The sequence below is a fragment of the Lithobates pipiens genome, unplaced genomic scaffold (assembly GCF_037356315.1).
Source record: "Lithobates pipiens isolate NorthernLeopardFrog02 unplaced genomic scaffold, aLitPip1_a1.2 Scaffold_27, whole genome shotgun sequence".
Classification (NCBI taxonomy): Eukaryota; Metazoa; Chordata; class Amphibia; order Anura; family Ranidae; genus Lithobates; species Lithobates pipiens.
In genome coordinates, this window is record NW_027507788.1 from 153,160,473 (window position 1) to 153,177,597 (window position 17,125).

The following is a 17,125-nucleotide window of genomic DNA, read 5'->3' on the forward strand; positions in this document are numbered from 1 at the left end:
ATTGCTTGGATGCCGACAGAGATAAACCATACAGCCCAACTTTTTACTATTGGCAGCTCCACCACGAGTTCTCTTAGTAATGACGGACCATAGGCTGAAAAAATCTACTCCAACATAGGTGAAGGGTGGAATCTGTACTTAGGCGATCAGCTGGGAGACTTGCCATTTGTTGCTGTTTGATGTTTTCCTCTTAACTTGTGGCACTTGACGCACCTGAAAAGAAGGGAGATGTACCTTTTTATACCAACAATCCATACGCCAGCTGACCTGATGGCACCTGCTGTAAACTGAAGGCCTTGGTGTTGCACCCATTCATGGTGGTGATGAACCAGAAAAGTAGTAACATAATTCTGAGCTGGTATGATTATAGGATTTTGTTCTTTGGTGCATAGGTCAGATTTCCCGATATGGCCACCAACTCTCAGCAGCTGATTGGCATCAACTACAGGGTTTAGACTGAAAAGTGAACTGTTTTCAGCCAATTCAATTCCATTTCTGATTCTCCCAAATTCCTCCTGATACCCCTCTTGTTGCACGCAATGGATAATTACCTCTACTGCACGTGCAATATATGCTGCTAGCACAGCTGCACAGAGTTCAAGTCCTGGTATGGTATGTACAGGTTTGGGAGTGAGTTTTGCCTTGCCTAGAAAAAACGACAATGTGATTCTTCATTAATTTCTACTGCAGAAATAACTTAAACTGAGGCATCTGAGAAAATATGTATTTCTCTCTGGTCAACAGTTGAAATAGAAGCTGGAACATAGCAATGTGAAATTTGAAGTTTTTCTAGTGACCTCAAAGAATATCTTCACCTTTACCACTTATGGTGTTTCTCACTAGGCAAAGGAGTGTCCCAGGCTATGTTCTCAGTAGATAACTGTCTTAGCAGAATCTTACCTTGAATGGTAACTGGAGCAATGAAACCCAGTGAATCATAGATGCTGTTCACCACAGACAGGATGCCTCTCTTAGTGAAGGGTTTGTCAGAAGTTGACACTTGGAAGGTGAATGTGTCTTGTTTGATGTTCCACAACAAACACAGACTTCGCTGTACAGGAAGCATATCTGTACCTTAATCAAGGTTTTTTGGACTAGTGGCATAGTCCTCCGAGTGAAAAGCATTCATAAGTTCCTGGTTGTTGGATATAATCTTCTGTAATCTAAGGTTTGCTACAGACAGCATCTGCTTTGTTTTGGTGAGAAGATCAATTGTTTCTTTAGCGGTTGGAGAGAACTTGAGTGCGTCATCAACATAGAAGTTTCTTTCAACAAATTGGCGAGCATCAGATCCATATTCTTCTCCAGCCTGAGCCTTTCTCCTTAGCCCATAAGTTGCCACTGCAGGGGAAGAACTGTTACCAAAGACGTGTATATTCCTTGTTAATGTCATTGTCTTTGTGCCATAGAAACCTGAGGTAGTTTCTGTTGCCTTCTCGGACAATGAAGCAGTGAAACATTTGTTCAATGTCAGCCATTACTGCTATGCGCTCTTGTCTGTAGTGAATCAAGACTCCTATTAGACTGTTGTTCAAGCTGGGCCCCATAAGGAGCATGTTAAGAGAAACACATTCTTGCTGAGCACTGGAATCAAAGACAACTTCTGATCTGAGTGTGTGATGCACGCCAAAGGATGGAAGGTACCAGCATGGTCTCTGTCAAATATATTTTGCATAAAGTCCAAAAGGTGCTTTTGCATCTCTGGTTTCCTGCTTAAGTTGTGCTTTGAGAAGAATCTACTGATGGCTTGCTGCAAGTTGTTGGGCAATCTATCTATTGGGAGGCAAAAGGGTAGTGCTACCCAATTATTGGAGTCATCTTGAAAGAACTCATTGTCCATTACTTTGATAAATTCTTTGTCTTCCATTGAAGGAGCTAGTATATCAACTTCACTGGTTGCATTAAACACTGTAGAGGTTGTCATCGTGGCAGGAGAAAGGGGCTTGTGTTACCTCAGATACCATGTTTCCATTCGTGGCTGGCTATTTTCTCTTTTACCCAGTAATAATGTGGGCATGGCTCGAAGTAAGTGTTTTGGCCATTTGGCAGAACGTTTATCTTGAGTGACAAAATCATCTAGGGTTCCACTGACTTGTAACTGTGTACCTTACCTCTAATGTCTCTTCCTAACAGAAGGAGGATCTGAACATCTTTGTGAATTGGCAGTATCAAGTTTGCCATTACCTTCAGGTGAGGGTGATGGAAAGCAGCAGCTGGGGTAGGGCTTTCTTCCCTGTTGGCATGTATCTGATTGCACTCAACAAGTGTAGGTAGGGATAGTTCCACTACAGGCACCCAAGGTGTAACGATGAGCTTCACCTTTTATTTCAAATAGATCACAGTTCTGATTTTGCAAGTGATCTATTGCTCTGATCATATAAGATAGTGTATGCCTTTAGAGTCCTTTCTGGTTGATCCATGTGGTATATGTTCACCAAGCATATTTTAGCACAGGACTTATCAGTGGTCTTCTCCACAAACTTCAGTGCAGGATGAAGAAATTATGGTAGAATTAGGTACTTGGTCTGTATTCTTCCCGCCATGCATTAACCTGGTAGAAGAGTTAGCAGATTGTGCAGAGCTGGGATCAAGTGGATGGAGGGCTTGCACATGTTCTTCAGAGCCGCACACATTACAGTCCTTAGAAAAATGTTCAGTAGAACCACAACACCTGAAACATACCTCAAATGTCTTTAAAAGCTCCTTACGCTCTCCCGAAATCTTTTTTTTCTAAAGCTAATACATTTATAGAGGGGGTATGGCTTCTTGTGAATAGAGCACTCTGTTAGGGTTTTCAATCTCCCTACTCTGTTTGTGTGTGGCCACAACTGTGGTAGGAGTGGGAAGGATGTCAGTCTTGTTTGTGGATAATGGGCCTCTAGGGTTCCTTTAGTTGCCCTGAAGACCGGTACTCTTAGGAAAGCGTAAGAAAGAAACTGTACTCACTGTAGGAAAAACTTGGATTGTTCTTGGTTTCTGCAATTCTCCTGATGAATTTGCAAAAGAAAATGGAGAGAAGGAAGCCTTGTTCACTTTTTTTGTATGATGACCCTAGTGCAGACCATTTCTTTTACAAATCATACCGGAGCTTGGAAGCTTAAGGAAAAGGTCACTCAGACTCTGGAACTCCTTGTTGTCCTTATCAGATATCTTTGGGAAAGTTTCCAGATGCACCAACAAAGCATTTTTTATAGCTTCTGAACTACCATAACTTTGCTCAAGTTGATCACATGCAGCTGTGAGGCCTGCTGTAGGATTGTTCATGAAAACTGATTTTATTGGCTTAACACATGCAGCAGATAGAGGACCAAGCTATCTGATCAGTAGATCCAATTTTTCAGCAGCTGTAATGCCAATAGCACTTATTGCAGTTCTGAAGGCACATTTACAACTTCTGTAGTTCTCAGGTTGGTCACTAAACTTGTGAGACCAGTCTTTGTGAGCTCTCTGCAAAGTATGTACCTCACGCACTCTGCTGTCTCAGTTGTCTCTGCCTTTTTGCAAAATATTGTTAGTGCAATCAGCAATGTTCAGCCATCTTTGACATTGTTGTTAAAGGACACAGGGAAATATGGTGCAGCAGATGCATTCAGGTGAGTTGCTTGCTTGAAGTCAGTTGTTCTAATGGTATGTTTTATTTAAGGCTGTACTGATGACAGGAGATTGATAACTTGCTTGCTCTGTTGCTCTGTGACAAATGAAGGAAGATTGGGTAGGCACACAGGAAAGGCATTGGAATGATTGTGTATGCAAGAAGTTACTGGAACCTCTTTAACTTGATGCTTTGAAGAAGTCTCTATGTTGTCGGGAGCATTGGAGATGAAGTGTACACTGCAATGGCTTAGGACATAGTCTTTAGTGTGTTTGAGGGAATCTTGCATATCTGCGATGTTTAGGTTGATGTCTTTCCTACTTGTACCTTAGTCTGCGCTGATATCTTGCTGTAAAACCCTTAGCTTTGCCATAGCTGCATCATGTTTACACTGTTCGTTTAAGATTTCTATTGCTGCTCTCTGAGCTTCCAACTCTGCTCTTTGACATGCTGACTGATTTTCCATCTCTGCTCTCTTTTCTGTATATGCGACCTGTACCTTGCTGGATTCTGCTTCAACGCAGGCATTAATAAGCCGCTCACTGAGTGTTGAGTATCTGGAACAATGGGATTTGGAGGACTTCATAGAACATCTGGTGGAAACTGATCTGAGAGATGCAGTGTCCTGTAGCAGTTCAATCTTTATTCCTGCCTTTAATTTGGTTTGCTGGATAAAACTGTCTTTCTAGATTAGGAACCTGCAAGCTCTTTAATTCCTTCTGTGTTCATACTTTGTAAGACATCTGAACTTATTGCTGGTAAACGGATAAAGCTCCTATGAGGCAGAAAGTTGTTTAATGGTGCACTCTAGGGGCAGTATCTCACCTTCAACAGAAAGAGTAGTAGATTGAGTAATAACCTTTTCCGATAATAACTTCAAGGTAGTTGTCAATTCAGTTCTTAAAGCTTCATAATTCTCCATTACTTTCTAAGTTGGTTTGACTGAGCATTTGGGCACAGGGTCTTGTGTTGGGGCTGCTGTGTGTTCACATTCTGTGGTAACTCATGGCAGATAATGACTGAGTGAAAAGCAGGATAGCTGTAGCGGTGTGTGCTGTAATATGACACCATGCAACTCAGGTTATGAGGCTTACACTTGCTGCTCTCTTGTTCTTCCTTGCAATCAGGGCAGTAAATCTTGTCTGTATTAATACTGTCATGCAGAAATCTTGTAATTAGGCTGTGAAACTCTGTTTTTCTACTGGTCTGACTCAACTACAAGGCCATAAACTTTATCTCCAGCTTCATATAGGGCTTATAAGACCTGGTGACCTTTTTCATCCCTTGCATCAATTCAGACAGCTTAACTCGATGAATAAACTCACATGTTGAGGGGACAGACGATGAAGCCCTTTGAATGTTCCGATTAATGAAGGATAGTCATAGGTATAAAAACGTTGCTGTACTTAGCCACATGGGAAGATGATTAAAGCATGGTGGAATACTGAGCAATGATACCAGAAAGAAGAAAGGGGAGGCAATATACAGAAGTACGGTGGGAAAGAGAGTTCAGTGTAGACAGAAGAGCTTAAAGAGACAGAGCAATAATAAGCCAAATAGTGCAACACAGATGAAATGATAATACATCACATAGTGAAACACAACAGGCCCCATTGCTGAGCTAGCTTTGTTGACTGCTTTACCTCCCCCTCCCCCTCCCCCTACTGTTATTCAACCATGCTAGATGTACAAGTAGACAGATACAGTAACTAATGAGGGTGGGCTGATTGACCATGTTTTTCCTTAGCAGCAGAAACAGGCAGAAACAGGCTAGAAACAAGTGAGGTGGGAGTCCATTCCATTCACAACACAAACACTAGGAAAAAGTGGCTGCTAGTACACATACACTGTACCGACAGATCACACAGCCCCATCAGTGCTGACTGATCTTTTTATTATTGTGAATGAGCAATCTATGTTGTTGGGGCTGTGTGAGCTATCTGGCTGTGCTGTGTATGTTTAATAACTGCTTTGGATAGATCACACAGCCCCAACAGCACTCACTATTTCTTTATACAACAAAAATATCGGTATTCAATAGATTTTGTGTACCAGTCTCTCTAATTTGCAGCTGCAAGCACCAAAGGGATAAGCAGTTCAAATAAACAATAAATAAATTGTGCTGTGCTTATATTACAGTATATATAAAATGTGTTTAAATCAAATGTACCCACAATAGTATATGACTCCGAATAGCGTGTATACATATAACCACAAACAAATGTGTATGCAGTATATCAGGGATATGCAATTAGCGGACCTCCAGCTGTTGCAGAACTTCAAGTCCCATGAGGCATAGCAAGACTCTGACAGCAATAAGCATGACACCCAGAGGCAAAGGCATGATGGGATTTGTAGTTTTGCAACAGTTGGAGGTCCGCTAATTGCAAATCAATGCAGAATATCAACACAAATGGACAACAAAATAATGAAAAAAATCAATTAGTGAAAAATGTCCATTTTGTGATAATATATTCATCCAATTGCAATGCTTCCAATAAAGGAAAATAAATATTCACCCTAAAAAAAATGTAATAAAAGACGTCCATCAAATTCACACCTTAATAGTTGACCCTCATCACAAAGGTCAAGATTTCTCCAGGCAGCAGTGGTCTTCATCCCATTAAAAATACCATACACTGCTGAGTCTCCGAGAATGTTCTCTGGCACGAGCATGATTAACTGGTCCCACAATTATGCTCTCAAAGAAAATAAAAATAAACCATAGTGTTCTCCATTTGCTATTTATTAAATAAAAAAGCCCTCACAAGTGTTGCAGATAAAATTACTTTGTACAGAAATTCAACAGTGGTGCAATGAAAAAGGCCACTCTCACCCCTGAGCAAAGATCACTCTACTCCGTAAACAGTAAGCTCTCCCTCGGACATGTTTCGTCCATGATGACGTCTTCAGGGATACGGGGATATCACTCAGCGCTGGCAGGGCTGTGTGATCTCTCTGCTGCTGTTTTGTAACCATACAGAGCACCAGCAGATAGATTATGCCACTCTGACAGCAATAAATGATATTTTACTAGTGATTGTGTTGTGAATAATGTGTCAGTGCTTGCAGTTCTTCTTTACTGTACAAGATCAACTGTTCAGGTTACTGTTTAGGCAAAATGTATACTTTTTTGCTATAAGATAGAAAATCTTTACTTTGAGTCTACTTTAAGAGGATTTTTGGGATTTATTAAGCTATTACATTCTGGCATGCTTATTTGTGATTAGGAATAGAGTGCGTCTATCCAATTAGTTCATCTGAAGTACACGAACGTCAAGAAATCATCATAAAATGAAAGTTCACCAGTAAGAATTATTAGTGCCTGTGACATATCGCTGGATGAGGGTTAGACTAAGGCTAATAATGGAATCCCTTGAGACGAGCTTTGCAATTATACAGTAAAATGGAATGTATTTTAGGTTTTTCTCACTTATTAGTCGATTTTCTTTTTTGCTAGAAGATATTTAGTTCTGTGGGTGCTGAAATCACATTCTAAATGGATTCATGTGAAGCTATTGTATTTCTCCAACCCATCCATACAGAGTTTTTTTTTTTATATACCATGAATAACCATCTGAAAAAGTTCAAATATTGCTCTTTACTGCCAGCAACATTTAAAATATTAATCTGCAAATGTTAGAACTTCTTAGGCTGATCCCATTATTCAAGAGCGTTTGCGAGATTTATGAAAATGTATTCAATACGAACTAATAGAAAGTTTTACCTTTTACTTTGATAAAAGTCTCCAGATAGAAATCATTTTATGTTTCTGTCACCGCTTGGAATGTTGGCCCTGACATTTAGGCAAAGGAACAATTTATGCAAGCTTCTGTATACTCCTCATAGGCCCTTTTTAAAGCCCACTTGTAGCTTTATTTTTTAACATCCCTATGAAGTAAAACTGCAAAAAAAAAAAAAATTTATTTTTAGAGTTATTTTTTTTTATTTTTTTGGTGATTTGTCCTAGTCCCATGTCTAGCAGGCGTTTCCCAGAAAGCAAACTGAAAGCTCAGACCACTCGGTTCTGTGTGAGAGCAGTGGTCCAAATCTTTAGAGGTCTGACTTTACCCCTCACTGTGCTCCAATCAACAATGCTGCTCAGTATGTGTTTTTGATTGAAGTCGGGGGTGTGAGGGACCACTATCATTCTGCAATGTGAAAACCACCTATTGGTGGCCAGAAATTATGCATTTCATAGTTTGATTACAACAAAGGCCCTGGCTGACGTTCCTTTAGCAGTTAATAAATATTTTTGCATCACACAGTCTATAGTTGGAGCTGGGTTGCTAAAATGTAATGTCATGTTACAACCAAAAACATAAATGTGTTTTACTGGGATTTTATGTGATAGACCATCACAAAGTGGCACATAATTGTGAAGTAGAAAGAAAATGATAAATGATTTTCGAACTTTTTTACAAATATCTGAAAAGTGCTGCGTGCATTTGTATTCAGCCCCCCCGAGTCAATACTTTGTAGAACCACTCTTTGCTGCAATTAGAGCTGCAAGTCTTTTTGGGTATGTCCCTGCTTTGCACTTCTAGAGAGTGAAATTATTTCCTATTCTTCTTTGCAAAATAGCTCAAGCTCTGTCAGATTGGATGGAGAGCATCTGTGAACAGCAATTTTCAAGATTCTTAATTTGATTTAGGACTAGACTTTGAGCCATTCTAACACATGACTATGCTTTGATCTAAACCATTCCATTGTAGCTCTGGCTGTATGTTTAGGGTTGTTGTCCTTCTGCAAGTTGAACCGCCATGGTTTTCTTCTAAGATTGCCCTGTATTTGGCTCCATCCATCTCCCCATCAATTCTGGCCAGCTTCCCTGTCCCTGCTGAAGAAAAAACATCCCCACAACATGATGCTGCCACCACCATCTTTCACGGTGGGGATGGTGTGTTCAGGGCGATGTGCAGTGTTAGTTTTTTGCCACACACAGTGTTCTGCTTTTAGGCCAAAATGTTAAATTTTGGTTTCCTTTGACCGGAGCACCTACTTACACATGTTTGCTGTGTCCCCCACATGGCTTCTTGCAAACTGCAAACCGGACTTCTTATGGCTTTCTTTCAACAATGGCTTTCTTCTTGCCACTCTTCCATAGAGGCCAGATTTGTGAAGTACACGACTAATAGTTGTCCTGTGGACAGATTCTCCCACGTGAGCTGTGGATCTCTGCAGCTCCTACAGAGTTACCATGGACCTATTGGCTGCTTCTCTAATGCTCTCCTTGCCCGACCTGTCAGTTTAGGTGGACAGCCATGCCTTGGTAGGTATACAGTTGTGCCATACTCTTTCCATTTTTGGATGATGGATTGAACAGTGCTCTGTGAGATGTTCAAAGCTTGGGATTTTTTTTTATAACCTAACTGTGCTTTAAACTTCTCCACAACTTTATCCCTGACCTGTCTGGTGTGTTCCTTGCAGTTCGTTATGCTGTTTGTTCACTAAGGTTCTGAAACAAACCTCTGAGAGCTTCACAGAACTGCTGTATTTATGCTGAGATCAAATTATACACAGGTGAACTCTACTAATTGAGTGACTTCTGAATGCAATTGGTTCCACTAAATGTACACAAATGCACGCCACACTTTTCCGATTTTTTTTTTTATTTATTTTTTATTGAAAACCATTTTTCATTTTCCTTCCTATTCACAATTATGTGTCGCTTTGTTTTGGTCTATCACATAAAATCCCAATAAAAATGCATTTACTTTTTTGATTGTAACATGACAAAATGTGGAACATTTTTAGGGGTATAAATATTTTTCCAAAGCACTGTAAGTGGAGTGATTTAGGTGAAATAAATTTTACCGCAAAACCACAGATTTTTGACAGAGGGAAACACTTATTTCTGGAGAGAGTGTTTAGAGTAGTTTAGTTTCTTAGTTATGTGATTATTTTTTTGTGTTACATTTTGTACTTTCTTTTCACTGTTTTCTTTCAATGGCAAAAAAAACCATAAAATAAAGCTAAATAGGAGTGGTTATTTGTAACAAGATCCAGTCCAGGATAATTGAGAGGCTTGGGGACCATGTATATGTCATTACACCTTTAAAGCAAATAACATTTTGACTTCCCCATTGAGAGTGGAATTTTTTTCCCAAAATGTATCACCACCATTTGCTTATTGGCAAGTGTTCAAGACACCCCCCAGGCCTCAACTTTTGACATTAGGCCAGATTTAAAGGCTATAAGGAAGCAGCCCAGACTTGTTTAAAGGCTTTCTGAACATGATGCTGTACAGGCTAGCGGTTACAATGTAATATCTGTATGATCTGGATTTGTAGACCTATGCTATGGTGAATTCACTATGCTGTAGAATGCAATTTCTTTTAGTAAACGGTGATCCCAGAAATGAATCTACACTCCCTGTTAGCAGCCAGCCCAAGTGTGTTCTATGTATACTGCCAGTTGGGTTAGTAAAGCTATAGAGCGGTTTAAGCATTATATACTTTGTTATATTTCTAATGACTACTTGGTGCCCGAATTGCAAAAGTGATCAATAATCCACACAATTAAGACTGAACTCTCAGTTAAACATACTAAATACACAGTTGAAATGCAGACAAAGGTGTTTTAGCTGCAATGGAGTTGCATTTCTCTCCTTTCAGTTCTAAGATTCACACAGCACAGTCCAGTCTGGTAAAGCAAGAGATTTTTTTTTCTCTTCTGCAGTAAAGTTATACTTATAGGTCTTGTTCTTCCCCTGCCATGTTACTTGGCAGTACAAGGAGAGTCTGCAGACTTATTAGCTCATCTCTCACTCTGCACTCTCCTCTTATCAGCATGTTCCAGAAAGGCTACTTTTACTGTTTCTTGCTCTGCTGTATGGGGACTGCATAAGACAGATATCAAATCAAATTCACTTACTTACACTGCCCACATGTAAACATAAATTTAATGATGTATTCACAAATACAGAACTAAAATTATTTTGCTCCTTTTATATCTTCTGGGGGTTTTGCTGCAATTAATACAAAAATAAAATAAAAACTGGGATGTTTATTATTTTTTGTTAAATGAGAAAGATAAATAATTTCCGAACGTTTTCCACCTTTTAATGTGACCTATAAACTGTACAACTCAGTTGAAAAACAAACTGAAATCTTTTAAAAGGGAAGAAGTAAAATGAAAAAAAAAAACTAAAATAATGTGGTTGCGTAAGTGTGCACACCCTCTTATAACTGGGGCTGTACCTGTGATCAGTGTAAGGAGCGCCCCTATAGTCTTCCTTGCTCAAGCTGGACTTTAACTGGAAAAACTCTCTTCAATCGATCGGGTGGTTATTCAAAAAGGACCAGACACACACTGGTTTGATTCTGAATACACACACTTTAATTTTTTGTTTACCAGTCTTTTATGATTCAAAACATTGTATTATCAACCAATAAGGATCAGACAAGACATTCACCAATCAAACGGCATTGACATTCTAGTGCGTCATACAGTTAGCGGACTTTTTTAGGGGAATTCTGATAGAAGATTTCCAGACATACAGACATATATTTATATAAATTACCTTATGAATATTTCTTACTTTCTATAAAAATTCTAAAGCTTAGCTTTTAACCACAAATGCATCCTGTGTTTTGCAGACTTGCAGAAGTCTGCAAAACAAGAACCATTGTATATACTTACAAGCAATATGCTTTTTAACTCATGAAGCTCCTTACATATTTCTAGCATAAGCTTAAAGGGTGACTCTCCCTACCCTTACAATCAGAATTAAGCAATCACATTCAAACTCATGTTAGATAGGAGTCAGTACACACCTGCCATCATTTAAAGTGTTCCTGATTAATCCCAAATAAAGTTCAGCTGTTCTAGTAGGTCTTTGCTGACATTTTCGTAGTCGCATCCTACAGCAAAAGCCATGGTCCACAGAGATCTTGAAAAGCATCAGAGGGATCTCATTGTTAAAAGGTATCAGTCAGGAGAAGGGTACAAAAGAATTTCCAAGGCATTAGATATACCATGGAACACAGTGAAAACAGTCATCATCAAATGGCAAAAATATGGCACAACAGTGACATTACCAAGGACTGGATGTCCCTCCAAAATTGATGAAAAGACGAGAAGAAAACTGCCAAGAGGTCTACAGCAACATTAAAGGATCTGCAGAAATATCTGGCAAGTTTTGGCTGTGTGGTACATGTGACAACAATCTCCCGCATTTTTCATATGTCTGGGCTATGTGGTAGAGTGGCAAGACAGAAGCCTTTTCTAAAAAAAACATCCAAGCCCAGCTAAATTTTGTAAAAACACATCTGAAGTCTCCCAAAAGCATGTGGGAAAATGTGTTCTGGTCTGATGAAACCAAGGTTGAACTGTTTGGCCATAACTTCAAAAGATATTTTTGGCATAAAAACAACACTGCACATCACCAAAATAACACCATACCCACCGTGACACATGGTGGTTACAGCATCATGCTTTGGGGCTGTTTTTCTTTAGCTGGAACCTTAGGCCTTAGTCGAGGTGGAAGGAATTATGAACGGTTCCAAATGCCAGTCAATATTGGCACAAAACCTTCAGGTTTCTGCTAGAAAGCTGAACATGAAGAGGAACTTCATTTTTCAGTATAGCGACCCAACGCATACATCCAAATCAACAAAGGAATGGCTTCACCAGGAGAATATTGAAGTTTTGGAATGGCCCATCCAGAGCCTAGACCTGAATCCCATTGAAAATCTGTGGGGTGATTTGAAGAGGCCTGTGCACAGATGCCCTCGCAATCTGACAGATTTTGAGTATTTTTGCAAAGAAGAGTGAGTAAATATTGTAAAGTCAAGATGTGCCATGCTGATAGACTTATACCCAAAAAAACTGAGTGCTGTAATAAAATCAAAAGGTGCTTCAACAAAGTATTAGTTTAAGGGTGTAAAACAGCGCATCAAAGGGACTAGTAGATTGATGTGAAAAAGACTTTAAAATGTCATTTATTAAATGTAAAAAATAAACACAGACATCTGATCCCTGCAGGATCTCAAACACATAAAAAACACCAATCATAAAACGGACAGATGTTTGGTAATGAAAAGCTCCTCAGATCTCTCAATTATAACTTTGGAAAGGTCAAAACCAAAGACCAATGTGCACAGCTTTCGAATGCCTAATGAATGCAATCAATCATCTGAAAGAACCCAAAAAGTCAGTGTAAACGAATGGAACAACGTTCCTAGGGACACTCACTTCATAGGTGTTCAATGGGCTGCAGAGCTGATGAGTTGATGAGCTGATGAGCTCTGCAGCCCATTGAACACCTATGAAGTGAGTGTCCCTAGGAACGTTGTTCCATTCGTTTACACTGACTTTTTGGGTTCTTTCAGATGATTGATTGCATTCATTAGGCATTCGAAAGCTGTGCACATTGGTCTTTGGTTTTGACCTTTCCAAAGTTATAATTGAGAGATCTGAGGAGCTTTTCATTACCAAACATCTGTCCGTTTTATGATTGGTGTTTTTTATGTGTTTGAGATCCTGCAGGGATCAGATGTCTGTGTTTATTTTTTACATTTAATAAATGACATTTTAAAGTCTTTTTCACATCAATCTACTAGTCCCTTTGATGCGCTGTTTTTGATCGTTTTTTCTGCTGCATCCATTTTTTGCCAAGTCCATAATGGGTTAACAGCCGCACATTGAGACCATCTACAGGACATTTATTTAAATAAACAAACATCCCACGAGATAGTCAAACGCTCTTAAAGAGACCATTCATTTGTGCGCCAACTTTATCTTGTTTAGTTTAAGGGTGTGCATGCTTATGCAACCACGCACACACACATGGTTTGGCAAATTTGCCTTGAATCTAGGAGCCAGCTAAAAAAAAGAGTTAGTAGACAGTTTTTTTTTTGTTAACTAACAAAGCTTATAGGTGGAACATGTAACATGTTCCCAAAGGTGAACTTATCCTTTAACCCCTTCACAGCCAGAGGCATTTTTGCACACGTTAAACCATTTAAGGAGAGAGCCTCTTTCTGAGATTTGGTGTTTACAAGTTAAAAACCGTTATTTTTGCTAGAAAATTACTTAGAACCCCCAAACATTACATATATTTTTTCTAACACCCTAGAAAATAAAATGGTGGCCGTTGCAATACTTTCTGTCGCACTGTATTTTTTTTTAAGTTAAAAAATAAGAAAACAGTAAAGTTGGCCCAATATATTGTGGAAGATAATGTGACGCTGAGTAAATTGATACCCAACAAACGTTTCAAAACATTTAAAAATTGCGCCCCCTTGTGGAATGGTGACAAACTTTTACCCTTAAAAATTCTCCATAGACATTTAAACAACTCTACAGGTTGCATGCTTTGAGTTACAGAGGAGGTCTAAGACTAGAATTATTGCGCTCACTCTAATGATCACTGTGATACCTCACGTGTGTGGTTTAAACACCGTTTTCATTTGTGGGCGCTGCTCACGTATGCGTTCGCTTATGCACGCGAGCTCAACGGGGCGTGTGTGAAAAAAAGTCTTATCTATTTTATCTTAGATTTTTATTTTTACACTGCTCTTTTAAAAAAAATTGTGTCACTTTTATTCCTATTATAAGGAATGTAAACATCCCTTGTAATAGAAAAAAAAAGCATGACAGGACCTCTTAAATATGAGATCTGGGGTCAAAAAGACCTCAGATCACATAATTACGCTAAAATGCAATAATAAAAAAATATAAAAATTAAATATAATTTGAAAAAAAAATTAAAAATTATTATATTAGCTAGTTACTGCCATAACAATGATATCCCTCTTCAAAGTACCGACGTATGACGATGGTGGGCGGTCTGTAAGTGGTTAAAAAAGTAATTTTAGGCCTGAAGATTACATAAAACCCCCAAACATTATATAGTTTCTGAAGGAAGACACCATAGAGAATAAAATATTGGTAGTTTTAATTTTTTAGTCACATTAGATATTGCCGCAAAGGTCTAGGACACAAAATTTCCATGAAAAAAACATTAAAAGTAAATTTTAGGGGGCACAAAAAACGCAATAAACTACCAGATTGGTAAAATACAAAAGCTGAGGTTGCACTGAGTAAATAGATATCCAACATATCAAACCTTAAATTTGCATGCTCTCGTGAAATGGCGACAATCTTCAGTACCCAGTATTTTCCATAGGCGACGCTTTAAAAGCCTCCTATAGGTTATCATTTTAGCGGTACGAAGGCGGTCTGGTGCTAGAATTATTGCTGCCATTCCAGCGTGCTTGGCAATATGTAACTGCAATCAACATTTTCAGGCATAGGCGCTCCACTGTGTGCGTTTACATTTGTACGTGCATATATATGGGGGTGGGGGGGCTCGGTTTTTTGGGGGGAGATTTTATGTACTTGGGTGTAACTTTATTATTTTACAATTTAAAAAAAAAAACTTTTTTTTTATTTTTACATAACTTTTTTTCCCCATCACATAGGGGACAAAAAGTTTTTTTTTTTTTTATGTTTTTTTGTTTTTTTTGGTGACAGGTTCTCATTAATGAGACATTAGGGTCTAAAAATCCCTGCATGTCTCCCCTGTGCTCCACTGAATGTAATGTAATCTATGACCCTGTTACCTTAATGACATCCATTCACTTTTGGGATATCACCAGTAGACAGTGGTTCCAATCCTTCTCCATGTAATCAGAAACAGAATTTTGACTGGAAACTTGGTACTTTAAACATTTCTATTTATGGTTTTCATTTAACGGGGTAAAATTCCCCAAATTGATATCAATATTTCACTTTTATTAGACCATTTCTATATTTTGTAAGCAAATAATTCAGATTGAACAGACAGTTAAAAGTAAGATCTAGTTATATTATTTAATTGGTCCATAGATGGAACTAAAGCAACTTTTTTAGACATTGGTTTTATAATATGCCTTACATCGCGCTACCTAATTACATCCTATTAAGTTACACAAGAAAGAGAAGTATTTAAATTTTTGCTTAAAAGTTCTCCTGTCTAGACAATATGACTAGAAATCTTTTTAAAAATGCATGAACCTTTCACATTTTCCTATGAAGTCCTTGCTAAATTAATATTTGCAGACATTTCATCCAGCAAATTCATTAAGAGTCTTTCAGTAAAGACATTGCATTTTCCATGGCTTTGACAAATTAGTAACTGCCTTCTCTCCGTCCTTGGAATCGATGCCTGTGACTATTATACAATTGCATGCACCATTACCGGCCAAGTGAATGCCCATCAAAAGTATCGGTGTGTCTATGAAACTCAATGCATTGTGTGCCGATTGCCTACAGACTATGCAGGAAGCCATTCTGCACGCCAAATCAATAAGATGCAGCTTATTAGTGAGCTAGCGGCTAGTGGCATCACTCAGTTCCTAGCTTATTGATAAGCTTATGTGCGCAAAATGGCTATATCCATTGTATTTGCCTGATACAAATGCCTACATTTTTTAATTTTAATTTTTCTTGTAAATGAAAAGGGCAGCGGCCACATTTTACCCTTGTGTTTACATATATCTGTAGGCTTCCACCAATAGGAAGCAAGTGGAAAACATAGCTAAGAAGAGACTTGACTCCTTGATGAAAGAATCCAAAATCCGAGACTGTGAGGACCCCAACAATTTTACTGTCACCACACTACCACCTACCGGGAAACGCAGCCAAAAAGCCGAGTTAAAAAAGGTGCTACACTTTTTCATTTTTTTTTTTTTCTTTTTGATTTTGCAGAACCTATGTGGCAGAATCTGTTCCATGATATTTAAATTAATTCTAATCTAGTTAAGGCTTATTATGTAATCATGACATATATACAGCAGATACTTAACTGTTCGTGTAAAGGAAACTTGCCATGAAAATAAACATGGAGACTGCCAATGCTGAAATCTCCTTCTGACCATACCAGTTGCCCAGCTGCCACGTTGATCTTCTTAGGTCACAGCCTGTAACAAGGGTGCTTATAAGGGCTTATAAATTGTATTTTCCTGGCAGACATATTAGTTCCAGGTGTCCAACTCAAGAAACATTGAAGTGAGTGTATTGACATATCGCAACTAGCATTTTCAGAAGGAGGTTAGCAAAGGCAACCCCATATTTTCCTCATGACGGTTTACTTTTGAGCTTGTGTTGTGTTGTGTCAGTCAAAATAAGAGTAAATGAAGGGATGACATACTTATGTTGCTGAGACAAAATACTACTCCAAGTTTCCTCCAGTGCTGTTCACTTGATCAAACACCTAGGCATTGTTCATGTGATTTTTAGTAAATAGAGCAGCCATTCTCAACCAGGGTTCCTCCAGAGGTTGCTAGGGGTTCCTTGAGCTGTGGCTAATGAACAACCTTTTTGATGGTGCCTAGGGAATTCAAGGTTCAGCACCACTTGGCAAAGCCAGCAGCATGACACAAAATATATTTTTAGCTGTCTTTAAGGGTGGCATTCTGAGCACCACTTTAAGGGGAATATTCTTCCTATTGACCACCAGTATAAGGAGCATTGTTCCTATTGACCATTAATGAAATGGTTTTAGTAAGGGTTCCTCGAAACCTGAAATTATTTTTGGGGTTCCTC

The 17,125-nt window shown here is 38.7% G+C and overlaps 1 protein-coding gene across 5 annotated transcripts in view; it reads left to right on the top strand.

The window, feature by feature from the left end:
* The window catches only part of PLCH2 (phospholipase C eta 2), a 998,026-nt gene that overhangs the window by 826,356 nt on the left and 154,545 nt on the right, over positions 1-17,125 (top strand). For all 5 annotated transcript variants that reach the window (XM_077457673.1, XM_077457675.1, XM_077457674.1 and 2 more), the window contains one exon: positions 16,085-16,243. In XM_077457673.1, coding sequence (XP_077313799.1) covers positions 16,085-16,243 — 159 coding nt within the window. The remainder of the gene's footprint in view (positions 1-16,084; positions 16,244-17,125) is intronic.